A 20,019-nucleotide genomic window follows, 5' to 3' on the forward strand; every position below is an offset into this window, starting at 1 on the left:
CAACAGGGTCAGATATCATGCTTACATCAATATGAAGATCTAGTCAACGAGCAACACAGCCACTCATGTAGCTGATGTCAACACATCTCTCTCCACAATCACAGTCTCAAGATGCCCACTTCAAGTATCAGTGGAAAATATCCTTTTGTTTCATTTTCTTAAAGGCAGGCCAGTCACACACAGAATACATACTTGGCATCTATTTGCTGACTTGCTGACTGCATGGAAACGGCTGCATCCGAGGTAGGTAAGAGGTCACTGGGCTTCTTTTGCACAGGGTATTTCTTGTTGCCTTTTTCTTCTTCCATCGTATCTGGTGATTGCTACAGTAGAGAGAAGGAGTCAAAAAATGACATATTGAGTGAAATAGATTCTTTAAATGGTTTTAAAAACTAGAATGGTGAAAAAAAAGTTCGCTTCATCAAGACAACACACTTTACACAATAGATATTAGCTTACTAATATAAGAACCAAGTATATTTAATGCTTTGATCACGGGTCCATTTATTAAAAATTAATTTTTCAAACTCTTGTATAATATTTGCTAATGAAATTTTTTACATGGATATCAAGCCAAAAAAATCCATCTGAAAGAAACACAGGCATACGGAACACACTATAGCCAATTATTTTCAAATATTTAATATTTATAAATAAGAATAATTAAGCATAAATATGCACAATAGCATCAGTACCTGATTCACGGCAACAGACTGGGCAAGTGTTGAGAGATCACTTAATGAAGATGAATTCCCCTTCTTTCTGTAATGTTACAAGATTAGTTTCAGATTATATATTTTATAGAAGTCTGTAGCCTCTTAATATTTACCACCTTGTAAATAACACACATATCAATGTTAGATCTGAGAGAGAATCCTGATCAACTCTTGCAACTCACTTTTAAACTCAAAATGTACTGGAGAAGTAAAAAAAAAGGGTATGTCAGATTTCCTGCCATATCAGAGGGATGATGCTTGCAAACCGCAGGTCACTAAAACCTTGTTTTTAATGGACAAGACATATGAAAATAAACTCCAGGCACTGCTTTACCTAAAGCCCCGACTCTCCAATTTTAATTTAACAAGGCAGGCTTTGTATCTTTTGTTAGCTTCTGAAAACATTCTACCCATACAGATTCAACTGCAGGACTGGGAGCCAAGAAAAAGCAGCAGTTGGTTCATAGCTCTATTTTTCTCCCGTAACATGTCCAGATATACAGGCTATAAGGAGTTCTCCATCTATTTTTAAATATTACAGATATCTGTTTTCTGAAAAAGTCAAATTAGGAAGCTGTCCTTACTCTAGCTGATCCTGAGGAGACTTATCCGCACGTGTTCTTTCATCCAAAGACTGACTCAGCATATCATTCTGACCGGCATCAGACTGTCTCTTTCCTTTCCACTTCTCTCTCTTGTACTTTAGTTTCCCTGGGTCATCCACGTATCTCTGGATTGGGGAAGAAGAGGGACTATCCAGATCTTTGGTTGCCTTTTGAACAAGATGTTTGTTTTTATCTGCCCAGCATTCAGCTGGAGATTGAAAGCTCCCAGTAGTCGATAGCGTATTATGAAGATTCAGTGCAAGATTTGTTGGCCTTTCAGGGCAGTTAAAGCTTTGGCTGCCTTTTATCTGGTTATTTTGGTTCCCTTGTGTTGTCATTTTATCAACTGCCTTATCATCTACTTTTTCCCCTTCTGACACAGGTGGCTGCTCAGGAATCGAACTGCTTTCTTTTATCTCGCTTGACGGTGGTGTGTCTGAAGGAGCTTTTTCTTCACCTGGACTTTTCTCTCCCTCGCTGCTTCCTTGAAGGACAGTATCTTGTGCTGTGGATTTCTTTGACACTGGAACAGTTTCCAGGGCCTCTTCTGAAGAGGTTTGTTCCTCATGGCACAGTAAAGATGATCCTTCGAAGGAAAGCAGGACGTGTTTATTCTGTAACTCATTATGTTCCAGCCCCCTCTGCCGGCGAGATTCACGTTTCTCCCGGCTGTTTGTTACTTTCTCAGAGCCCTCTGTCACATTCTTCTGGGGTAATGTGGCTTTTTCAGATGAGCTCAGGTTTTCAGCTTGCTCATTTGGAATTTGATCTCTGTCCCTAACAGCTTGATCCAGCTCTGACTTGTGTTTCACAGGCAACTGATCTGTTGCTGGTTCACTGTGCTCGTCCTTGCTCATATCACTCTCTCTGTCTTGATCTTCCTGCATTTCTCTCTGCTTTTCTTCAGCTTTCTGCTTTTCTGTAGCCATTTTCTGAAATCTGTTAAGAATTTGTAAGATGAAACCACAAATATTTAATGCACAGTGGTCAAGAAAAGTACCCAACTTTTAAAATGCAGCCTAAATAGCAATACAAAGTACAAACACACTTACAGTCCCAGTATGACTGCACGGACGTCTGCTTATTAGGACTGGCATGCATCAGTGCAGCTCAGTTGAATAATGCTCAAGTACGAAGTGCTTAACCAGTTTCCACACACCACTAGCCATTTGATACTGACTGCAGTATCACATGGTAATAACTATCTTTAAGTTGTTTACTAAGTCAATGTATCACACAGAAACTGAGCTTGGCAAGTGAAGCCAAGTTAGCTAAGTAGTTAAAATGCATGTTTTCAAATCATGTTGCTCCTCTTCCTTTACCTCTTACGCTGTAGATGGCCTCTGACCAGGGCTTGCAGGAGACAAATTCTCCTCTTCTGCTGAAGGTAGCATTTTCGCTCCCTGTATCTTCGCCATGCTGACTGAATATAGATGGCAGCATTATTCCTCTGCAGTGCCATCCTAACACAACGGGAACGCCAGCAAGCCTAAGAAGGGAGATTTCTAAATTAAGGGAAGGGTACTTGAGGGTGGGGAGTATTATTTGAGGGGGTTGGTTTGTTTGTTAGGAAAAGAAGATTGGCAGTTCTCGAAGATACCTGTAAAACAATGGCTGCCTGCCTTGTTCTGAGAAAGCGTCTCCTTTCTAAAACCATCCTGAGCCAGCTCTGAAGGAGAATGATCTTCCTGATCACTTCTTTGTGTAGTGTATCCTGTAGTATCTGCCGTTCAGCCTCTTTCATAAAAATCTGCTCAGTTAAAGAAAAGTTCATCAAGAAACAGTTAATAAGCACCTTTCGGCCCCCACCGGAGGCATCTCCACAAGCTAAAAAATTAGGATGGTAATACTTATTACTGAACCACGCCTTATCAGCTGACAGCAATTAGCACGCCCAAAAGTAAAAGTCCTTTTGTTTTATGAAATCCCAGTGTTTAGATTCTAAAACATACAATTGTACTTACAGCCTTCAAATCATAGAACCCTTCTAAAATGAAAATATTGACTTGTTTGACAAATGCCAATAGCAACAATTTCCCAAAGTAATATCCATACAATACAGAGTTGTATTGTATTGCAAGAAGACAGGTTAGCATCAAAAACAATGAGGCAACTACTAACATCTGTATCAACATTTACAAGAGTTAAAATAGCTAATTAAATACAAAATGGAGAAAAGAGCAACACCTGTAGATGAACTGCACTAAATTTTGCAGTGTACATCAGTATTTCTTATTGGCTTATGGGAAGTTTCACAGACCTTGGTCATCCCTATTTGATAGTAGTTTTCATCCAGTTTTAGTTTATTCAGATAAACACAAATGTCTTCCTTAGAGGCTTTAGCATTTTTGGGCAGTAACACCTGAAACTGGTCTATGAATTCCTGTGAAAAGCAGAGATAGCAAGAGATCAAAGTTAGAAGGCAATTCACTAATTTAGAGTTTTAACTAGATTTCTAAAATTAAGCTAAGATATCTGAGCTATAGGGGTTTGAAAGTACTTATTTCTCACTCTGAGTTGAGCTATTTTTTCCTACTCTGTAAAATGCAGGCTTCATTCAGCCTCCAACTAACAGTAAATATCACCTATAGGTGATCTATAAAGCTACATGCGCAGAGTATTTTATAGAAAACTAATTCACATACGGAGACAGTAACGTGCAGCACTGATTGCTTATACAGCACTCGGAATGCTTTCCTTCATGCAACAAGTAGAACAACTTACTGGTGGATGACTCGCACAATAGTTTAGACTACAACTTGTTACCATGCAGGCTCTGTCAAAACTACAATGAATTTTTACAGTTCATCCCAAGTGGTCATAAGCTTCATATGAAGAGACACACAAAAGACACTGAGGCAATGCACTTTTTTCCAAAAAGAACGGATATTTCTGAAAGTGTAATCCAATTCCAGTTTCTCACGTACCTGGAATGTGTATTTGGCACTGTAGCCAGATCTTCTGATTCGCACAGTTTCTAGCATGCCAGTGTATCTTAACTGTTGAAGCACCAAGCTTTCATCAAAAAGCATCTCTTTCTGAAACAGATCAGCAGTCAACAGCTAGTAAATGCCTGAAGAGTCCTATTTCTGTCCAGTAGAAAAAGCACATTCTGTTTTCACACCCTAGTTACCTTCCTCCTTGTACAGAATGACAGTGAACAAGTCGAAAGAGATATATTACATGGCTAGAAGACTTAAGATCCTCAGCAGTCAGATCAATTCAGCTCTTAAGGCAATCTTACCTTCCCAGCATTGGAGCGGATGCAACGGATGAAGAATGGCTCAGCTTTACCCAGTGTCTCCAGTAACTTATTAAGTGAAGTCTGAAATGAAATATTCAGAAACATTTTCTTCTTCAGATATCAGCATTTTGAGTTGCATTTGACAGCAGTACAGCTTCTTAGAAATAAGGTTGTTTCAGATCTGATGGCTATATAAAATCCTATTTCATCCAATATAGAGATTCTCCCATACTGCACAGCAAATCCCTGTATTTGTTTTTACCTTTCCTCAAGATAATGAAAAGTGGGCTTTGCATATGCTGTTATAACAGCACTAGATCTGCATACAAGGATGAAGCAGATTGTACAGAGAACTAACACAGTTCATAGCATAAGGGTAGTCTCTAAATGTAGTCTATCTTTAATCAAGTAATAAATGCTACTTCAAACAAATCCCAAGAATAAACACCATTTTGTTTTTTCAAGCAAGATCAGCCTAGATCAGACCGGGAAGGTCTGCTCCCATGAGGTCAGGGTGCACCCAGAGGTGTGTACCACCACATCAGGCACCTACCTGGAACTGTGCACTTATGCTAGGAGGTTTCTTCTTTTTGTGTAAGTGCAAGAGGGATTTTGTAGTTCGATCATACAGAGTCATGCTTACTATGAGCTTCAGAGATTTGGAATCCAGCAAGTTCTAGAAGGAAGTTTTCATAATCAACAAAGTGCAAGTCTCTTAACTGAAGGGGAAATATTTCTGTCTGCATCAAAATGAGCAAAAACCAAACCAACTACCTAGAGCTCCACATTCAGTGCCATGTTACACTTCATGACTATTTCTATTTTGGACCAAAGCATCTTCGTAAGAGTGAAACTTTTGCATTGCCCCCTCCCAAGAGTGTAAGGTAAACAAGGTGAATTACATGATCACTACATTTGCCTTCCATGACTTGATTAGAAATGACTTTATGTATTTATGGCATCTCTAGCCTAATTAAACAGATGCCAATTCACAATTTTTTACTGTTCAGCTCTTCTTACAAAGGTGAACATTTAACTATCCTTTAGATTGTCAAAAAGGAAGTTTTAGAGGATAAATGATACAACTTCCCTACACTATGAAATAGTATTTTCTGAAGTGAGTTCTGTCAACCAAAATGAATGTTCACAGTATAAAAATACAAAAACCAAGAGAAACCTAAATTTACTGAATAACTTTACCTTGGGAATGATCTGCTTTTGTTTGATACCTCTACTTTTCCTGTTAAAATAAAGATCATTTAAGAAAAAAATACACATGATTTTTGGTTATTTCAGCAAGCCATAAGTTGGTGCAATTTATGAGGCAAGATGAAGGATAGAAGAAAATTAGCACAACAGCATCAGGGTGTGTTCATGCACGTCTCTTACAAGTGATGAATGCAAGAAATGCAAACTGCTTCGCAACAAGAATTTTTTTTTTTTTTAAAATAAATTCTGTAGGTATTGGAAGCTTTCAAAAGTGAAACATTGCTCTAAAGTTAAAGCTATTAAGAACTGCACTCTTGCATAGACTATTTTTGTGCACGTTATTCTATTTAGCTAACTGTACAGTCATGTAACTCTCGTCACAATACTAAGGCACTATCAAATCAAAATACTTGATTGAGAAGTTATTGCTGCTTGCACCAGAACCCCTGTGAAAGCACTTAACTGCTCACAGAAGGACGACACATGCCCCAGCATTCCACTTATGAATTCTGATATGTCTGAGATCATCCCCAGAACCTCCTGGGGCACTACACAAACCTCAGGCATAGTCTCATCCACACAGAGACAGTGAACTAAAAGCAGAAGCTGTCAGAAACAAGAGTGTAGCTCACATCCTCCTAATTCTAAGCATGTTAACTCCGTGATGTAAGGCATGTTCCAACTCCATACCACCCAGTTTACATTTATTTATTATACAACGGACCAGATTGATTTTCTTACACATGCATAGGTGTGCACATGTAAAGAGTCTTAACCCAGGAATATACATAGCATTGGCATCCTGAAGTTCAGGAAACCATTAGTTATAACTTGTGAGAGATTTCATCGTTGAACGTTTTGCAACAACAAGCTTGTACTACATACTTGGGTTTTAAAGCAAGTTTACATGAAAAATAGGTTTAGCTTTCAGCTAATACAATGAAGCAGCAAAGCATTCTCTATAGCCTTTATAGTTTTTAGAAGGAATTATTTTGTTCTTAATTGTCTTATTTAGTTTTTTTTGCAGAAGACAAACTTAGGACAAGTTTATTTTCAATGGACTAAAATAACTGCTTGGTTATTGTTGCACTTTCAAAGCGATACCTAGAGCACCAGAACTCACATGAAGTGGGAGCGGTGTTGAAGTCGACTGAGTGACCGAAGCAGCTTACAGGGATCATCACCCTGCCATGGAAGTCCTTTTATACTTGCGATGATTTGTTCATGCATGTCTCTAAAATGATTCACAGCAAAACAAAGATGGCAAACAAAGATACGCAGCCATGAGAGAGGGGAAAAAAGGAGTTAAAAAACAAAAGATCCCATCACCAAGTGTGCTCCAAATAGTAGCAGGTCAATCCCAGACTACTTTTTCCTCAGCATGAATGATTCTCATGTCAGGTCAGCATTTTCTACTCTGTTAGTGCCCTAAAATTTAATTACCAGGGTCTTATACTAAACTTACTCTCTAATTCTATCTTTTCATGTAAATTCAGAAAACAGAGGGAAATTTAGCAAAATGTACTTAATGTGTAAGGAACCTTTTTGTTAAGCTAAGTAGCCTTTTCAGATAGATGTAAGCTTCTTTATAATCAAGCAGTAAATATTTTTATATATAGATTTGACTACTAACATGAGGCTGCTTAAGCAGACTTACATCAGAAAAGTAAGGTAAAAACTAGCTATTACAGGAATACTTGATTAAATTTTGTTTTTCATTTCCATTTCAAACTTATTCACACGTTTAGCTTTTCAAAGTAAGCCTGGGATGGTCCCTAATTCGTGGCAGATTCCATTATTTTAAGCATGCATCGTGCTTGTGAAGTGTTGTGTCTTGGCATGGAACTTACCTTCTTTACTCTCCAGAGAGGCACAAACCAAAAATAACAGAAGCGTAAGAATCACTTCTGACTGTTAGATGCTATCGCCATTCTGAGCTGCTCACTGAGGTAGCAATATTATTACAGACAGTTGCTTGCTTCCCTTGGTACCTCTGAACATTTTTGAGTATCAAGATTTTGTTTTAAGATATCACAAGGAAACAGATGTGTTACGTTATGACCAATCCTCTCACCCGGATTGTATCTTTAGTTCTTAGTTGCCACAAGTGACAGAGACTGTCCAGGATGAAGTAATTATGAAGCAGCATGAAGTCACTACTCTATGTGTACTTCACGGCTTCACTTTTACAGAGAGCATGCTCAGAAGGTCAGTCTGTCCAGGAATGTGCCTCCCTGGCCTTTAAGTGCAGGCCTATTTCTACTTACTTCTTGTTTTCATAAAAAGAAATGATGTCTTCAAAAGCATTTATATCGAAATCCTCAGAACAATCAAATGAGAAATCAAGCATTGAGCAGCTGCAAAAGGAACATGTATAAGACCTAAATACTCCATAAAGGCAAATATGCCTATACAGAGCAACGTGGGGAGGCAGTTCTGTAGGACTTGCCCTGCCTCTTAATCATGTCATAAGGCTGCAAAAAACATGAGTGCTCCTACAAATCCTTCAGTGACACAGACTGGCTGCAGAGGAGCAACAATGCTAAAAGCAATATCTACAAAATACAGACAGAGAACTCAAAAACCTGGTGGTAAATGGAACTGAGGCTATGTCACCAACATTTGGTAGTACTGGCTCTTACATAAAATGAGCTAGAGTATTGTTTTGATAGTATTAAAAAGGCCAAACAAAAGACAGAAGAAGAATAAGACTTGCTATCCTTGTGGAAAGATCTAGTTGACATTTAATATATGAAAATGTGACTCAGCAATTCAGGTCTTTTCCCTGATACGGGTTAAGTATGTGTTTCTCACCGATAAACTTTTTCTACTGGTGTATTTGATCTCTGGAGTTCTCCAAGGGGAACTCTGGGTCCTTGACGTACCACTCCTGTTATGAAATAATCAAGAAGTTGAAACTTCAGGGAGGTCTGAGAAAATCAAAACCAGTGATAAGATGAGCATGCATACTAGAACTAGTAATACCTTCCCCAACTTTTACAAATAGGGCTTCAAATTTGGCACAGCCTGCTGGAAATGGTGCACTTATTGGAGGAGGAAGTCCGAATGAGCTCAGATAAAACCGTGACAGTGGTGTGTTAAGCCATTTTCAGCCATTTTTACAAGTCAGTTTTGTCCTTAGTACCAAATCAAGATCACATCTGGATGATGAGGTTTTGCCCTCAACTGGTTCTGTCAGCAAGCACTAACCAATTGTATAGTATTTGAAAGCGTTTCCAGAGCATTTTTTCATACCGTACCTGCAGTCTTCTGAGCTCTCTGGCGTCCAGCTTCTGCAAAGACAGCCATTGCTCGAATAGCTGCCCGCAGAACTGCCCAACGGAACACAGCTACAGGGTCCATTCCTATCAGCTCCCGAACATAAGCACTGTCACTGCTTCGTAGTAAAGCAACAATATCTGGTCTCATGTAATCCATATTTTTCTCTCTGAAATCCTGCAAAACAGGAACATCGAACGACAAGCTCTCAGGAAAGCTGTGTTTTGACTCAAGAGTAATTCATTATTCTAAATATTTCTCACTATAGTGAGCGTTATCCTCAAGTCTAGACCACCAGCAAAAAACAAAACAAAACAAAAAAGCTAAAGTACATCTTGAGGACACATCTGACCCAGCCCACTCCCAGCAAATAATTTTCTACACACTGACAAAAATTATCAGAAAGGTAAGGAATTTTTTTTTGTGGCCATCAGATCTATCACCTACTTTTATCTGGTATTTAACTTTGCCAGCAAAGTGTTGAATAATAAAAGCAGGCTCCATCACTGGGGTTCCAACAAAAAACTTGTTCTCCTCATGCTGCTGTTTGAATTTTGCAAGTAGAGTCTGGTTGGTGGCATGTGGAAAACTAGGAATACAAAACAAAGAGGTCAGCTGTTTTTCTCCAAATATAGATACATTTATTGAGGTGCAAGGTGACAGACTGAAGAATGCCTATTGATCCTTGCGGAAAGTATTTTATTGTCCAAGATCTCTACATTTTAATTGAGACTTACACACCTGCTTTGAATATTAGAGGTGAGCTTAATTTCTGGACCAAAACCAAACAGCTCCACACATGGCAGAAAATTCTGAGGTTTCAAGTGTATGTCACTGCTTCCTCCCACTTCACCAGTCAAGTTTACTTAGCACCACATTAACTATTTACACATTTGCCACTTAATGTTCCAAACACATGTTCCATACATGCATTTTACTTTCATTGTAATTCCATGGTAAAACACAAAAGTGAAAGTTTCTAAGTCTGCTTAAGCTAAAGTTAAATTTTAGCATCAATTTATATCACCACCATATTGGAGTCATTAGAAACAAACTAAAGCGTAGATCATAGTCATAAGATGACCCTTTGCTTCCCACAACATTCCTCTCCTTTTTAAAGTGCTGTATTTCTATTCCCTTCCACAGTCCTTCCCTCCTCCCTGCCACACATTTTTTTTCAGAAGATGTTTGTTGCTTACTTGCTTTCTTCATCCAGAAGATAGAAGAGGCCAGTGGGCTTCTTGCTGATTAAGTGAATGCAGGCCACATTATCAGTATAGTCAATATTGTGCCAAGTGATCCCTTCACTCTTATATTCCTCCTGTGTAGCTCAAGAAAATTCCCTCATCAGTACAGTGCCCTGACCTTTAACATCCTGCGGTCTAAGTGCTTAAAAGACATCCTTGAACAGCCATGGTAAGTTGAGTTTGTTAGTTCAGGCAGCAGAAACAAAAATAAGGAAAATATTTATAAGTAAGAACAGAACAGCAGGCATATTGGGTCAGATCAAAGGTCCACCTAGGCAAGTCACTCAACAGCGGATGCTTGGGGTAAAACTATTTAAAAACCAAAACAGTGAAAAGAATGTTTTGCTGTGCTTTCCCAGCAATCAGTCGTCTACGAACTTGGAGTTAAACATTACATCTACATCATTACATTAAAAACTAGGTAGACATATATTGGAGGAATTCAAGTCTATTTTTCTCTTCCATAGTTCTTGTATTATGAGAAATGATAAATATTAATATTAAGCTCCAGAATTTCCAAATTGCACTGTCAGACGAAATAACAGAAGCTTCAAAAGAGGCAGTTAAGCCCTACACAATATGAGCGCCAGAACTTCCCTAAGGAAGCAATGTATATTGCTTAGGTTCAGAAAATTTGGAGCGCTCTGACAAGAGAATACAAAGCTCTTCTGCTGAAGTGACAATGCATCAAATGCTTGACAGGACAAGCTTCCCATTAAGATATGGAACCAAAATACCAGCTCTTTTTAATGCATAAATGCCCACAGAAAAAGCTTACGATAAGGTACTAATGTAAAAAAAGATATCTCACAGAAAATTAACTAAATAAGTTTCACGTTTAAGAAAAGACAAAGAGCGCCTGTCTTTGCTCTATATGATGATGATAAGAAATGGATTATTTTTAAGTAGGTAGAATTCAGTCTGCCTGACGATAGACTGCTCAGTGTGCATGCCACATTACAGAACTGAAATGCCATTTTCCACAGACAAAAAAGCCTTTCTTTAAAAAGACGTAGAGATCCCCCCTGAGGGCCCTCACACTGCAAGAGATACAGGAAATGGGTCATTCAAGGATTAAGCTTATTTGGAAAAATGGCATTAGGAAAAAGAAAACAATGTAACTATTTACTCTAGTTAGCCTGGATAGCCACTTCTGTCGTAAGTTACAAAACAGGGACATCAACATTATGTTTATGTATGAAGTTTGTATGTTTGGTAATTTTCTTCTCTTTAAAATGCTTGTTTAAAGTTATCTACATGTTGTTGACAAAATACCACATACTACAGAATGACTTCTTTCTTTCAGAAGTGACCTGTGAATAACGTTTTAGCACAAACCAGAAAAAAATCCAAGTCTAGAGCAACCCCCCCCAAACCTCAGTCTAGAAACCGGATCTGTTAGCTCTTGCAGCACTCAAAGCACTCTGTAAGAAGATACCATCTGCGAACAAGTAAATCAACATATGCCAGTAATATCAGGATTTCAGAACTACTGCCAATAACAACATACAGTTGCGTCCCCTAAATGCAGTCAGGTGGAAAAAGCAACAAAGACTGATTATTAAATATTTAGAAACTGATAAAAATCAGAGAAACTGTTTCCCAATCATTAAAAAAAACAAACAAAAAACCCCTGAAACAAACACCTCACCTACCACTAAAAAAAAAAAAACCCAAAACAAACTTGAAACAAACACCTCCCCTACAGATTTTTCAATCTCAAAGTTTACAGTTTCACCTGACTTCTGTCTGGAGTTGCCTGAATGTCTTTTTAGCTTCTTACAGTCAAGCAGAAACTTAATGCTAGCCCTCTGAAGAAAGGCCCTACTATCATTAGTTTACATAGAGTACTAAATACAGCAAAGCTGCAACCTTCAAACAATACCACAATAAGCAATAATAAAACAAGAAATTAAAAAAATAAGACTTTTGAAAATATATTCAAGCAATTGTAAAAATTATGCCATGAAATTCTGCAGAATAGTGGCCAAGTTGCATAATATATGAGCACTTGACAAAAACAAGCTTTTGTTTCAGCAGCTCTCGTTTCTTACCTGTTCCAATTTGAAAATATGCTGATTGAAATAATACTGAAGCTGCTCATTTGCATAATTTATACAGAACTGTTCAAAACTGTTGGTTTCAAAGTCTTCAAATCCAAAAATATCAAGTACACCAATGGACAAACACTAAAAGGAGATGCGGAAATCTAGTTAAGCAATCTGTCATACAGTAACTTAACCCACAACAGCTAATCATTACAAGAAGCTCTGTAGTGTATGCTAATAGATTTTGAATATTTAACAGTTATGTCTACTGTGAAAACAGAGACGATTAAATATTACCAAGAAATTTACCATGGACTTCAGAAGAATCAAAATTTATCCCAAATATCTGAACATGTCATCTATAGCATTCTCTGTTAGCTCTAAATACACAGCTGTCTACAAAGACTTGTTTTTTTGAGAAACTTACTGTAACAGATTCCTCCATGTCCTTCTTATTAAGGAGTGCATGATTAATTCGCAGAACAATCCAATCAAACAGAGCACTGTATAAGGACTTTGCCATTGAATCACGAGCTGTTATTGCCTGCAGATGAAACAATGTTCAGAACTTTGTTTAAAAAAAGCATTTCTATTTCAGACTAGTGTCACTCAAAGGTTACAATCCTGTCAGAGACAAATAAAAACAAAATTTTTCTTTAATGCTAACTTCTAACTTTCCAAACATCCCTCACTAAATGTGAAAGTGTACCATATTAGCTTTTTTAATCCTAAAAAGCAAGTTTCTGTTATTTAAAATCCTCTACTAGTGTTCTTTTACTTACCTCATTGAGACTATATGGCAAAATAAGCTTATCGTTAGCAGTCACAGTTTTTCTTTTTGTTAGCACTTCTACTAGAATTTCTCGTTTAACCTTCAAAACAAGCAAGAACAAGAGTTACTGTCACCCTCAAACTCCCCAGTGAGTAATCTGATAGCAACAGTGGATAGCAAAATTTCCTCAGAGAAGCCCAAGCTTTCTGACAACAGCTACATTTATCATTCATCAACAGCTTTACAAATTCTTCAACTTCTTTAAATTATTCTCAGCTTAGATTAAGTCAGATGTTTCCCTATGGTGGCATACAACACATCTACACTAAATTTATTCCTGCTCAGCTCTATGATTACTAAGTAAACAAATTTTATTTCCATGCTATGGGCTATATTCCATCCCTAACCCCAATAATTTCACTAATTTCACCCATTTCCCCTCCCACAAGATAAATGTTATGGAAGCACCATAAACCAGATCTAGATACAGCAAACTGGGCAGTAAGATATTCAAGTAAAATGCTGGGATAGAGCATGACAAAAAGGTGTATCAAACATTAGAGCTAAAGAGAAATACTCTACTTTCAAAAGCTGGGAAAGAATGTCCAACACTTCAGGAGGTCCTACTTCCAAACCTTCGTCACGACCTGTAGCTTTCTTCTTGTACGTAACGTTGCCCAAATAAAGAATGGCTGAAAGTACTGAAAAAATCCTAAGGAAGAAAAATTGAATTTTATAAGAATTTTTCTTATGAGGTCATTATAACAGGTTAGCAGACTTAATTCTACTCCAGGAATTTGTCCATAAGCCCTCAAATACTCAGCTCTCCTTGCTTCCTTCGGACTAAGCGTGATCCCAACACATATACAGTTTATTGCAATTCATGAACATTAACTAGCTGTCAGTAACAAAAGCTTAAAGGATTCTACTTACTGGTTTTTTGTTGCTGAAAGGAAGCCAACCATCTCCATGGCTTGTTTTAATCTTTCAAAGTCATGTCGGAGATCTTCCCCATCTTCAATTTTCAAGTTATACTGTGAAGAGATATCCATAATTAAAGGCAAAGAACGAAGTCCAAACATCACAAGAAAAGAAGTATAATCTGTTCTGCTTTCTTTCATCTTTAACACAGCAGACAGACAACACTTACCAATGTATTTGTAAACCCCTGTCACAGATTACCTGATTGAGGTAGAAATAATCTTCAGGTTGCTTGAGGTGAAATTCTTTACGCTCTTCCTCATTGACTCCAAGTAGCAAATAATAAAAAACATGGTAGTTCCTACAAAGTCGATACATTTCTCTTTCATGAAAATGTAATGATTTTTCTTCTATTCTATATACTTTAAATGCTCTTAATTCTTGCATTGATTAGGATTGCGTTAGTAAACTGTACTCATCTCTTACCTTTCATCTTTTTCTTGAGAAACCAGACGAGATTTTTCAAGCAGGTATTTTTCAACAACAGCCCTGAAGAGCCATAAAAAATGAGAAAAGGCATGAGGGCAAAAGAAAAGACGTCACAAAACATCAGACAGCAACTGCCAAGAGAGTTCAAATAATTAAATCTGCACTAGAATATACAAGAGAATAGCTTAGTCACTATCTCAAATCTAAAACAAAAAATTCAGTATGCACTATATTGTAATTGGAACAAAGAGAAATACCCAAGAAACACCTATCTTTAGTGCTTGGTTTTAATAGACATAACTGGTAAAAGGCAGACGAAGCCAGAAAAGCGCTGATGAAAAACTGTAAGAAGGACAAGATATGCAGAGTGCTAGCAATCTGTTATCTACTCTGAGATTAACAGTTATCTGACAAGGAACGCAAAGACTACAAGACCCCAAAAATATACTGGATAACTGTCTGATTCTCAATCTATCAAATTTGATGGATTTTTATAACAGTATACACGCCAGCCTAAAATGGAAGCTAGACAGACAGAAAACCCCTTACAGTTTGACAAAGTAATCTCCTAAATAATAACCTAAACTCCTTAACATGGAATATAATGAATGAGGCCAAAGTTTGAGCAGCTTTTTCTCATGCTGAAGACAAAACAAATGTATTCAAATTGTACCAATCTCCTGAGCTAGTGTGACTTCATCTGAAAAGGTGCCAATTTTGTTCAGAATAACACTCAAAGCAAATGCGGTACAGAGTTCCCAGTCATGTATATTATCGCCATTTTGTAAACTGCAAACATGAAAAAGATCCAAACACACTGGAGCACAGAAGTCAGCGATAGCTAGTGACACTCCATAGTGCAGCAGCTTCAGCTTCATGCAGAATTCCATACCAATATTATGTATTATGGCATTGCACCTAAACTAGCACAGGTACATCTTGACAACGTGTGACATACTGCTGCGAATTTTGCAGATACAAGCGTTAAAAATTTAAGATGCATTTTACAAAGCAAGATCTGAAAGAAACGATTTTATGGCATGATGTTAGACAAGTAACTACACAAGTTATTTGCACATAAATTACAAATATCACAGAAAATTCTTGGACAAAATTCTTCACTTGAAGTGAAAGTGCCCACTACTAAAGAACAGCAAAGCATAATCTTTGATTAATATTGAGGGATTACAGTAATGTGACATTATAGCATTTACTACAGGGTGAAAAATATAAATAGAATTCTAAGACTCAGCTGTGACTATCACACATTAAAAAATAAATGTAGGTGTAGAGTATTTAATGTTTGACCTTCAGATAGAAGCATACAACTTCAATTAAGTTGAGTAAAATCATAATTTTATAGTCGTCTTTATAACTGGTGTTTAAAATGTTTCTTTAAAATGGCTTCTTCAAATCTATTTCACTTCTCTCCAACTCCTCTTAAAAATTCAGATCTTCTGTTTTTAAGTGCAAAATGGAGAGGACAATGGGTGTTATGAAGAAAAAGCCGTTATTTAGCATGAAGGTAAAGATGCAGCAGCAGTCAAATTCTTAACCTGATATGGTTGTACAGCAAGGTAAGAATATTATGCATCACCAATTATTCCACAGAGCTCAGTCAGAGAGTCTTGAAAACCGCACAGCGGCAAGCTATTCCCACATGAGAAGGGTCTCAGTAAGGCAGCATTTCATATACAACAGAGTCTTCATCAATTCCTAAAAGCACAGGTATCAACCCTAGAACCACCTCATACTGTACTTACCCTCGGACAATACCATTCTCTAAATAGTTGACCTGAATAAACTTTCCAAAACGACTGGAGTTATTGTTATGTGCTGTTTTTGCATTTCCAAATGCCTGTAATAAAGCAAAATCAGTTAATTTTCAATTAGACGAAATATACCAACACATAGCTTTTCAAGCTCTTCTGTTCATTGTTCAGCCTCTGTTAGCTTGCAGTATAAACTTGAAATACTATGGAAATGGCAGCATACAGATACCAAAAAGGCAGCTTAGGAAACTTCCACTGTTCCTCACAGATCTATATACATTTATTATTTGCCCCATGCAATAATATTTGAGGGACTGAGGGAGGGGAATAATATATTTAAATATTTCTAAGGGTACAGGAAAGGTAATCACAGCTAGAGAACGTAAATCAGCCTCAATCACTAACAATTATGACCTTAGAGAGGATATGCAGTAGGAAGAAGACAGCACAATTACCATGGAATTGTCTCTCCCATACAAAAGCCACAAACTACATCCTATTCCCTAATGTATTGCTCCCACTCAAAAATTTCACAATAAACACAATTTTTCTTTAAGTGAGAACAGAACATTGAGATCTCATTTATACAGTAAGCCCATGAATTTTCAAAGTTGTGTATTCAAAAAAACAGGAAAAAGACAAACAGAAAAACTTTGGTTTACAGAACCACATCATACTTACTGGCCAGCTAACTCCACTATGCAACACCGAAAAATGTAGTTTCATTACAAGGTGTTAGGGAAGGGGAAAAAAGAGGTATGGCACAAATCCTAACTGTGCATCTTTAATACTTCTGCCTGTATCATGAGCCCTCTGATAGTTGCTAGTACACACATAACACAAAATATCTTCTGCATGAGCCACACTTAAGAACCATAAAGATAAATTATTACATCCAAAAGTCCAGTAGAATTAATTACTAGGAATGTCCTTAATTTTATCAACTCTTAACTATGCATTCTTAGGTTAAGAGAAACTTCTAACATGCAGGAGGCAATCCAACATACAATCCTGTGTAAAATGCAATTCTTTGGAAAAATACACTGCTCGGTGTTGACTATCACCAGCAGTTCCTGTCACAGATATTTCCTCTTAAAGCTCCAAGCAATTAAGACCTCCATTAGGAAATCCGCCTCCCCTAATATAGCACATACATGGAATGATTTCACAAAAATGCCACCCTCTTCCTCCACACACACACACACATCTGGAGAATGATGGACATGTGAATACTGTACACAACACAGAACTAAACTGTTTATACATAAAACTGACCAGTTATGGTGTATATCCTAGGGGAGTACTGCTTTCATGACAGCCATACTGTCCGTATATTGAAACTCTTCTCCTCTTTTTTTTGTTTTTGTGTTTGGTTTTTTTTTTTTTCAACCTACCTTATGGGTTACAGCTGTGCTGCAGTGTGATACCTGGATCACTATTTCCAAAATAGGTTCTCAAAGCTCTCTTACAAGTAGATTTCTACTGCCAGCTGCCTAGCATTCAGGGAATCCAAGAAACTTCTTAAAAACTGGGAGAATGTCCGTAATTCTTCAGACCTAAGCTAAAGGAGCTCTTCCTGTGCAGGGTGAAAACCCGAAGGGTGATTCTGCTGTAACTTCAGAAAAGTCAATGGGTTTCTAAAGAGAGAGGATTTGTGTCCAGCAGTGCTTATAGATGACTGAGGCTGAGTTCAGCCTTCTAATTTCTAGAGGCCATGCTACATGTGTTATAATGCGAAAAGCATCCCCACTCAGATTTTTCAAAGCAAGCATTAACCAGAGTCGTCAGTATCTTCAATATCTTTTTGTAGCTACTATCCAAAACGTTATAGCCCAAATTTTTTTTTTTTTAGAGCCCAATTTGCATACACATGCATATTAATATATGCATAAAATCCAGGTCAACTCCTTACAGTTACCAAACAACACCAAACCAAAAGTGGAAGTCCAGTAACATCAGCACAGCAAATTGTCTGCTTCGTAAATCAAAAAACCTACTCCTCTCCCACCAACAGTGGCTCAACTGTGGCTCTCTGAAGAACACCATTCAACTTCTCATTTAGTGTATTAAGAAATCTGTTGTAGTGAACTTTGCCAGGCTGCAGAATAGTCAACTTGCAAATTGATTCTGGAAAAACTTCTTTTTAGAAGGTTTTCTAACTTAAGCCACCAGTTAACTATCAGTTTACTAGATACATTCAAGAAACCAAAACAGTATAGCTAAATTTGCCACATTATTTTTCAATAATAAATATTTTGGCATTATAGAGTTAAGAAATCCCTTAACCCAGGCTTCCTGAAAAACTTTTCTTAGTGATTACTCATGTAAGCAATGAATACAGTTTAAAACTAAAGGCTCTTATGAGCTCATGTGTCTGGTATTTAGTCAAAGCATACAGCAAATTCTTAAAAGCTGATCTAATATTATCAGTTTTTAGGAAAGTTTTCATGTACTGAATGGTTTTCTCATAAGAGCCTTTAACATCGACAACTTTTTCAAGAACACTCCAAGTCGCTTAACATTTTGGGTGGGGAATTTTTTTTTGTAACATTTAAATCGCTGCTACCATATTCTTCAATATACTTTGACGAGTTAACTATATAAGAAGTGACATTCCTGCCTAAAATCAGAAAGGTGCAAAAATTTGAAATGTTAAATATTTTGGTATTTAGCATTTCGATACCTTTAACCTACTGTAGCTTTATCCTGCAAAAAAAGGATTATAGATAAGAATTAAGCTCCCATATTACCTAGCCATTGCTCTGCCTGGAAAGCATCTTTCACATATAATTCTAGCCAGGTACTCTACACTATATAGCTCAAATTCAACTGAAATATCTCCCTGGTTTGCCTTTACAGAAAGCCACCTACACCTTTACAAAATAAATTCAGAAGATGTGAGGGGACAAAAGGCAATTTCAGCTAAAGAGAAATAATCATTTATATAACCAAACCCATTTACTGTTTTCCCTTGTGAGTCCATGAGGATACAGATAAAACCAAAAAACTAAACCTAAATCTCTCCAATGCAGAACACTAGCTATACAAAAAGAGGGTGAGTCAAAACCAGCAGGCCAAGGCCAGCAGGAATCAGAGTTGGGATAGCCTATTCCGGGAGTCAGGAAGTCATCCAACCCATCCTCTTACCTTGGAATGCAAGAGCCACAAACTGGAGCCTGCTACTCAAAACTCCTACAACAGCGACAGCTTTAAAAGTATTCGGAAAAATGCCAAATTCTCCTTTTATTGCTGTAAAAAGAAAATCCCAAACCACGCACACGCTCCTATCATCTACCTCAGGAACACAACTAAAAAAATCTCACTTAATTCTTTCATAAGAATTGCCAAAATCTGAAAAAGTTATCAGAGTTTCTATGTAAACCACTCTAATGCATGGCAAAACCACCACTGCACAGACCAATCTTTTAATGTGCCAAATGACATCAAAGACTCAAATTACACACCCTGGAAGAGGAAATGACTGCTTCAGAGTTTAATCCAGTTTAGTAGTGGTCTTCACAAACACGCTGCAAAATATCCACTCATTAATATGGAAGTTGCAGTATTCAGGGTAATTTTTGCAACTCTGCATGCTGTATGATGTCCTGGGGAAGTCTAAGCAATCCACATGATAAGACTGTATAAAGGACAAGGTGATTTTTCCCCAAGAGACATGTGCAGCAGGGAGAAGTATGCAACAACACATTTCTACCAGAA

At 37.4% G+C, this 20,019-nt stretch overlaps 1 protein-coding gene across 6 annotated transcripts in view; it reads right to left on the minus strand.

Annotated features, from left to right (window-relative positions):
• MYO9B (myosin IXB) overlaps window positions 1-20,019 on the minus strand; it is a 45,219-nt gene that overhangs the window by 10,084 nt on the left and 15,116 nt on the right. For 5 of the 6 annotated variants that reach the window (XM_075175123.1, XM_075175129.1, XM_075175124.1 and 2 more), the window contains 24 exons: window positions 16,294-16,388; window positions 14,528-14,590; window positions 14,303-14,402; window positions 14,054-14,154; window positions 13,703-13,832; window positions 13,131-13,220; window positions 12,776-12,892; window positions 12,355-12,489; window positions 10,253-10,374; window positions 9,501-9,642; window positions 9,035-9,230; window positions 8,589-8,664; window positions 8,042-8,131; window positions 6,898-7,008; window positions 5,766-5,805; window positions 5,119-5,241; window positions 4,566-4,646; window positions 4,249-4,359; window positions 3,582-3,704; window positions 2,922-3,071; window positions 2,644-2,810; window positions 1,301-2,260; window positions 696-762; window positions 193-323 (listed from right to left, as the gene is read on the minus strand). In XM_075175123.1, the coding sequence (XP_075031224.1) occupies window positions 193-323; window positions 696-762; window positions 1,301-2,260; window positions 2,644-2,810; window positions 2,922-3,071; window positions 3,582-3,704; window positions 4,249-4,359; window positions 4,566-4,646; window positions 5,119-5,241; window positions 5,766-5,805; window positions 6,898-7,008; window positions 8,042-8,131; window positions 8,589-8,664; window positions 9,035-9,230; window positions 9,501-9,642; window positions 10,253-10,374; window positions 12,355-12,489; window positions 12,776-12,892; window positions 13,131-13,220; window positions 13,703-13,832; window positions 14,054-14,154; window positions 14,303-14,402; window positions 14,528-14,590; window positions 16,294-16,388 (3,521 nt within the window). The remainder of the gene's footprint in view (window positions 1-192; window positions 324-695; window positions 763-1,300; window positions 2,261-2,643; window positions 2,811-2,921; window positions 3,072-3,581; window positions 3,705-4,248; window positions 4,360-4,565; window positions 4,647-5,118; window positions 5,242-5,765; window positions 5,806-6,897; window positions 7,009-8,041; window positions 8,132-8,588; window positions 8,665-9,034; window positions 9,231-9,500; window positions 9,643-10,252; window positions 10,375-12,354; window positions 12,490-12,775; window positions 12,893-13,130; window positions 13,221-13,702; window positions 13,833-14,053; window positions 14,155-14,302; window positions 14,403-14,527; window positions 14,591-16,293; window positions 16,389-20,019) is intronic. The other variant, XM_075175128.1, reaches the window with a different exon arrangement.

The sequence above is a fragment of the Calonectris borealis genome, chromosome 28 (assembly GCF_964195595.1).
Source record: "Calonectris borealis chromosome 28, bCalBor7.hap1.2, whole genome shotgun sequence".
NCBI classification, from domain to species: Eukaryota; Metazoa; Chordata; class Aves; order Procellariiformes; family Procellariidae; genus Calonectris; species Calonectris borealis.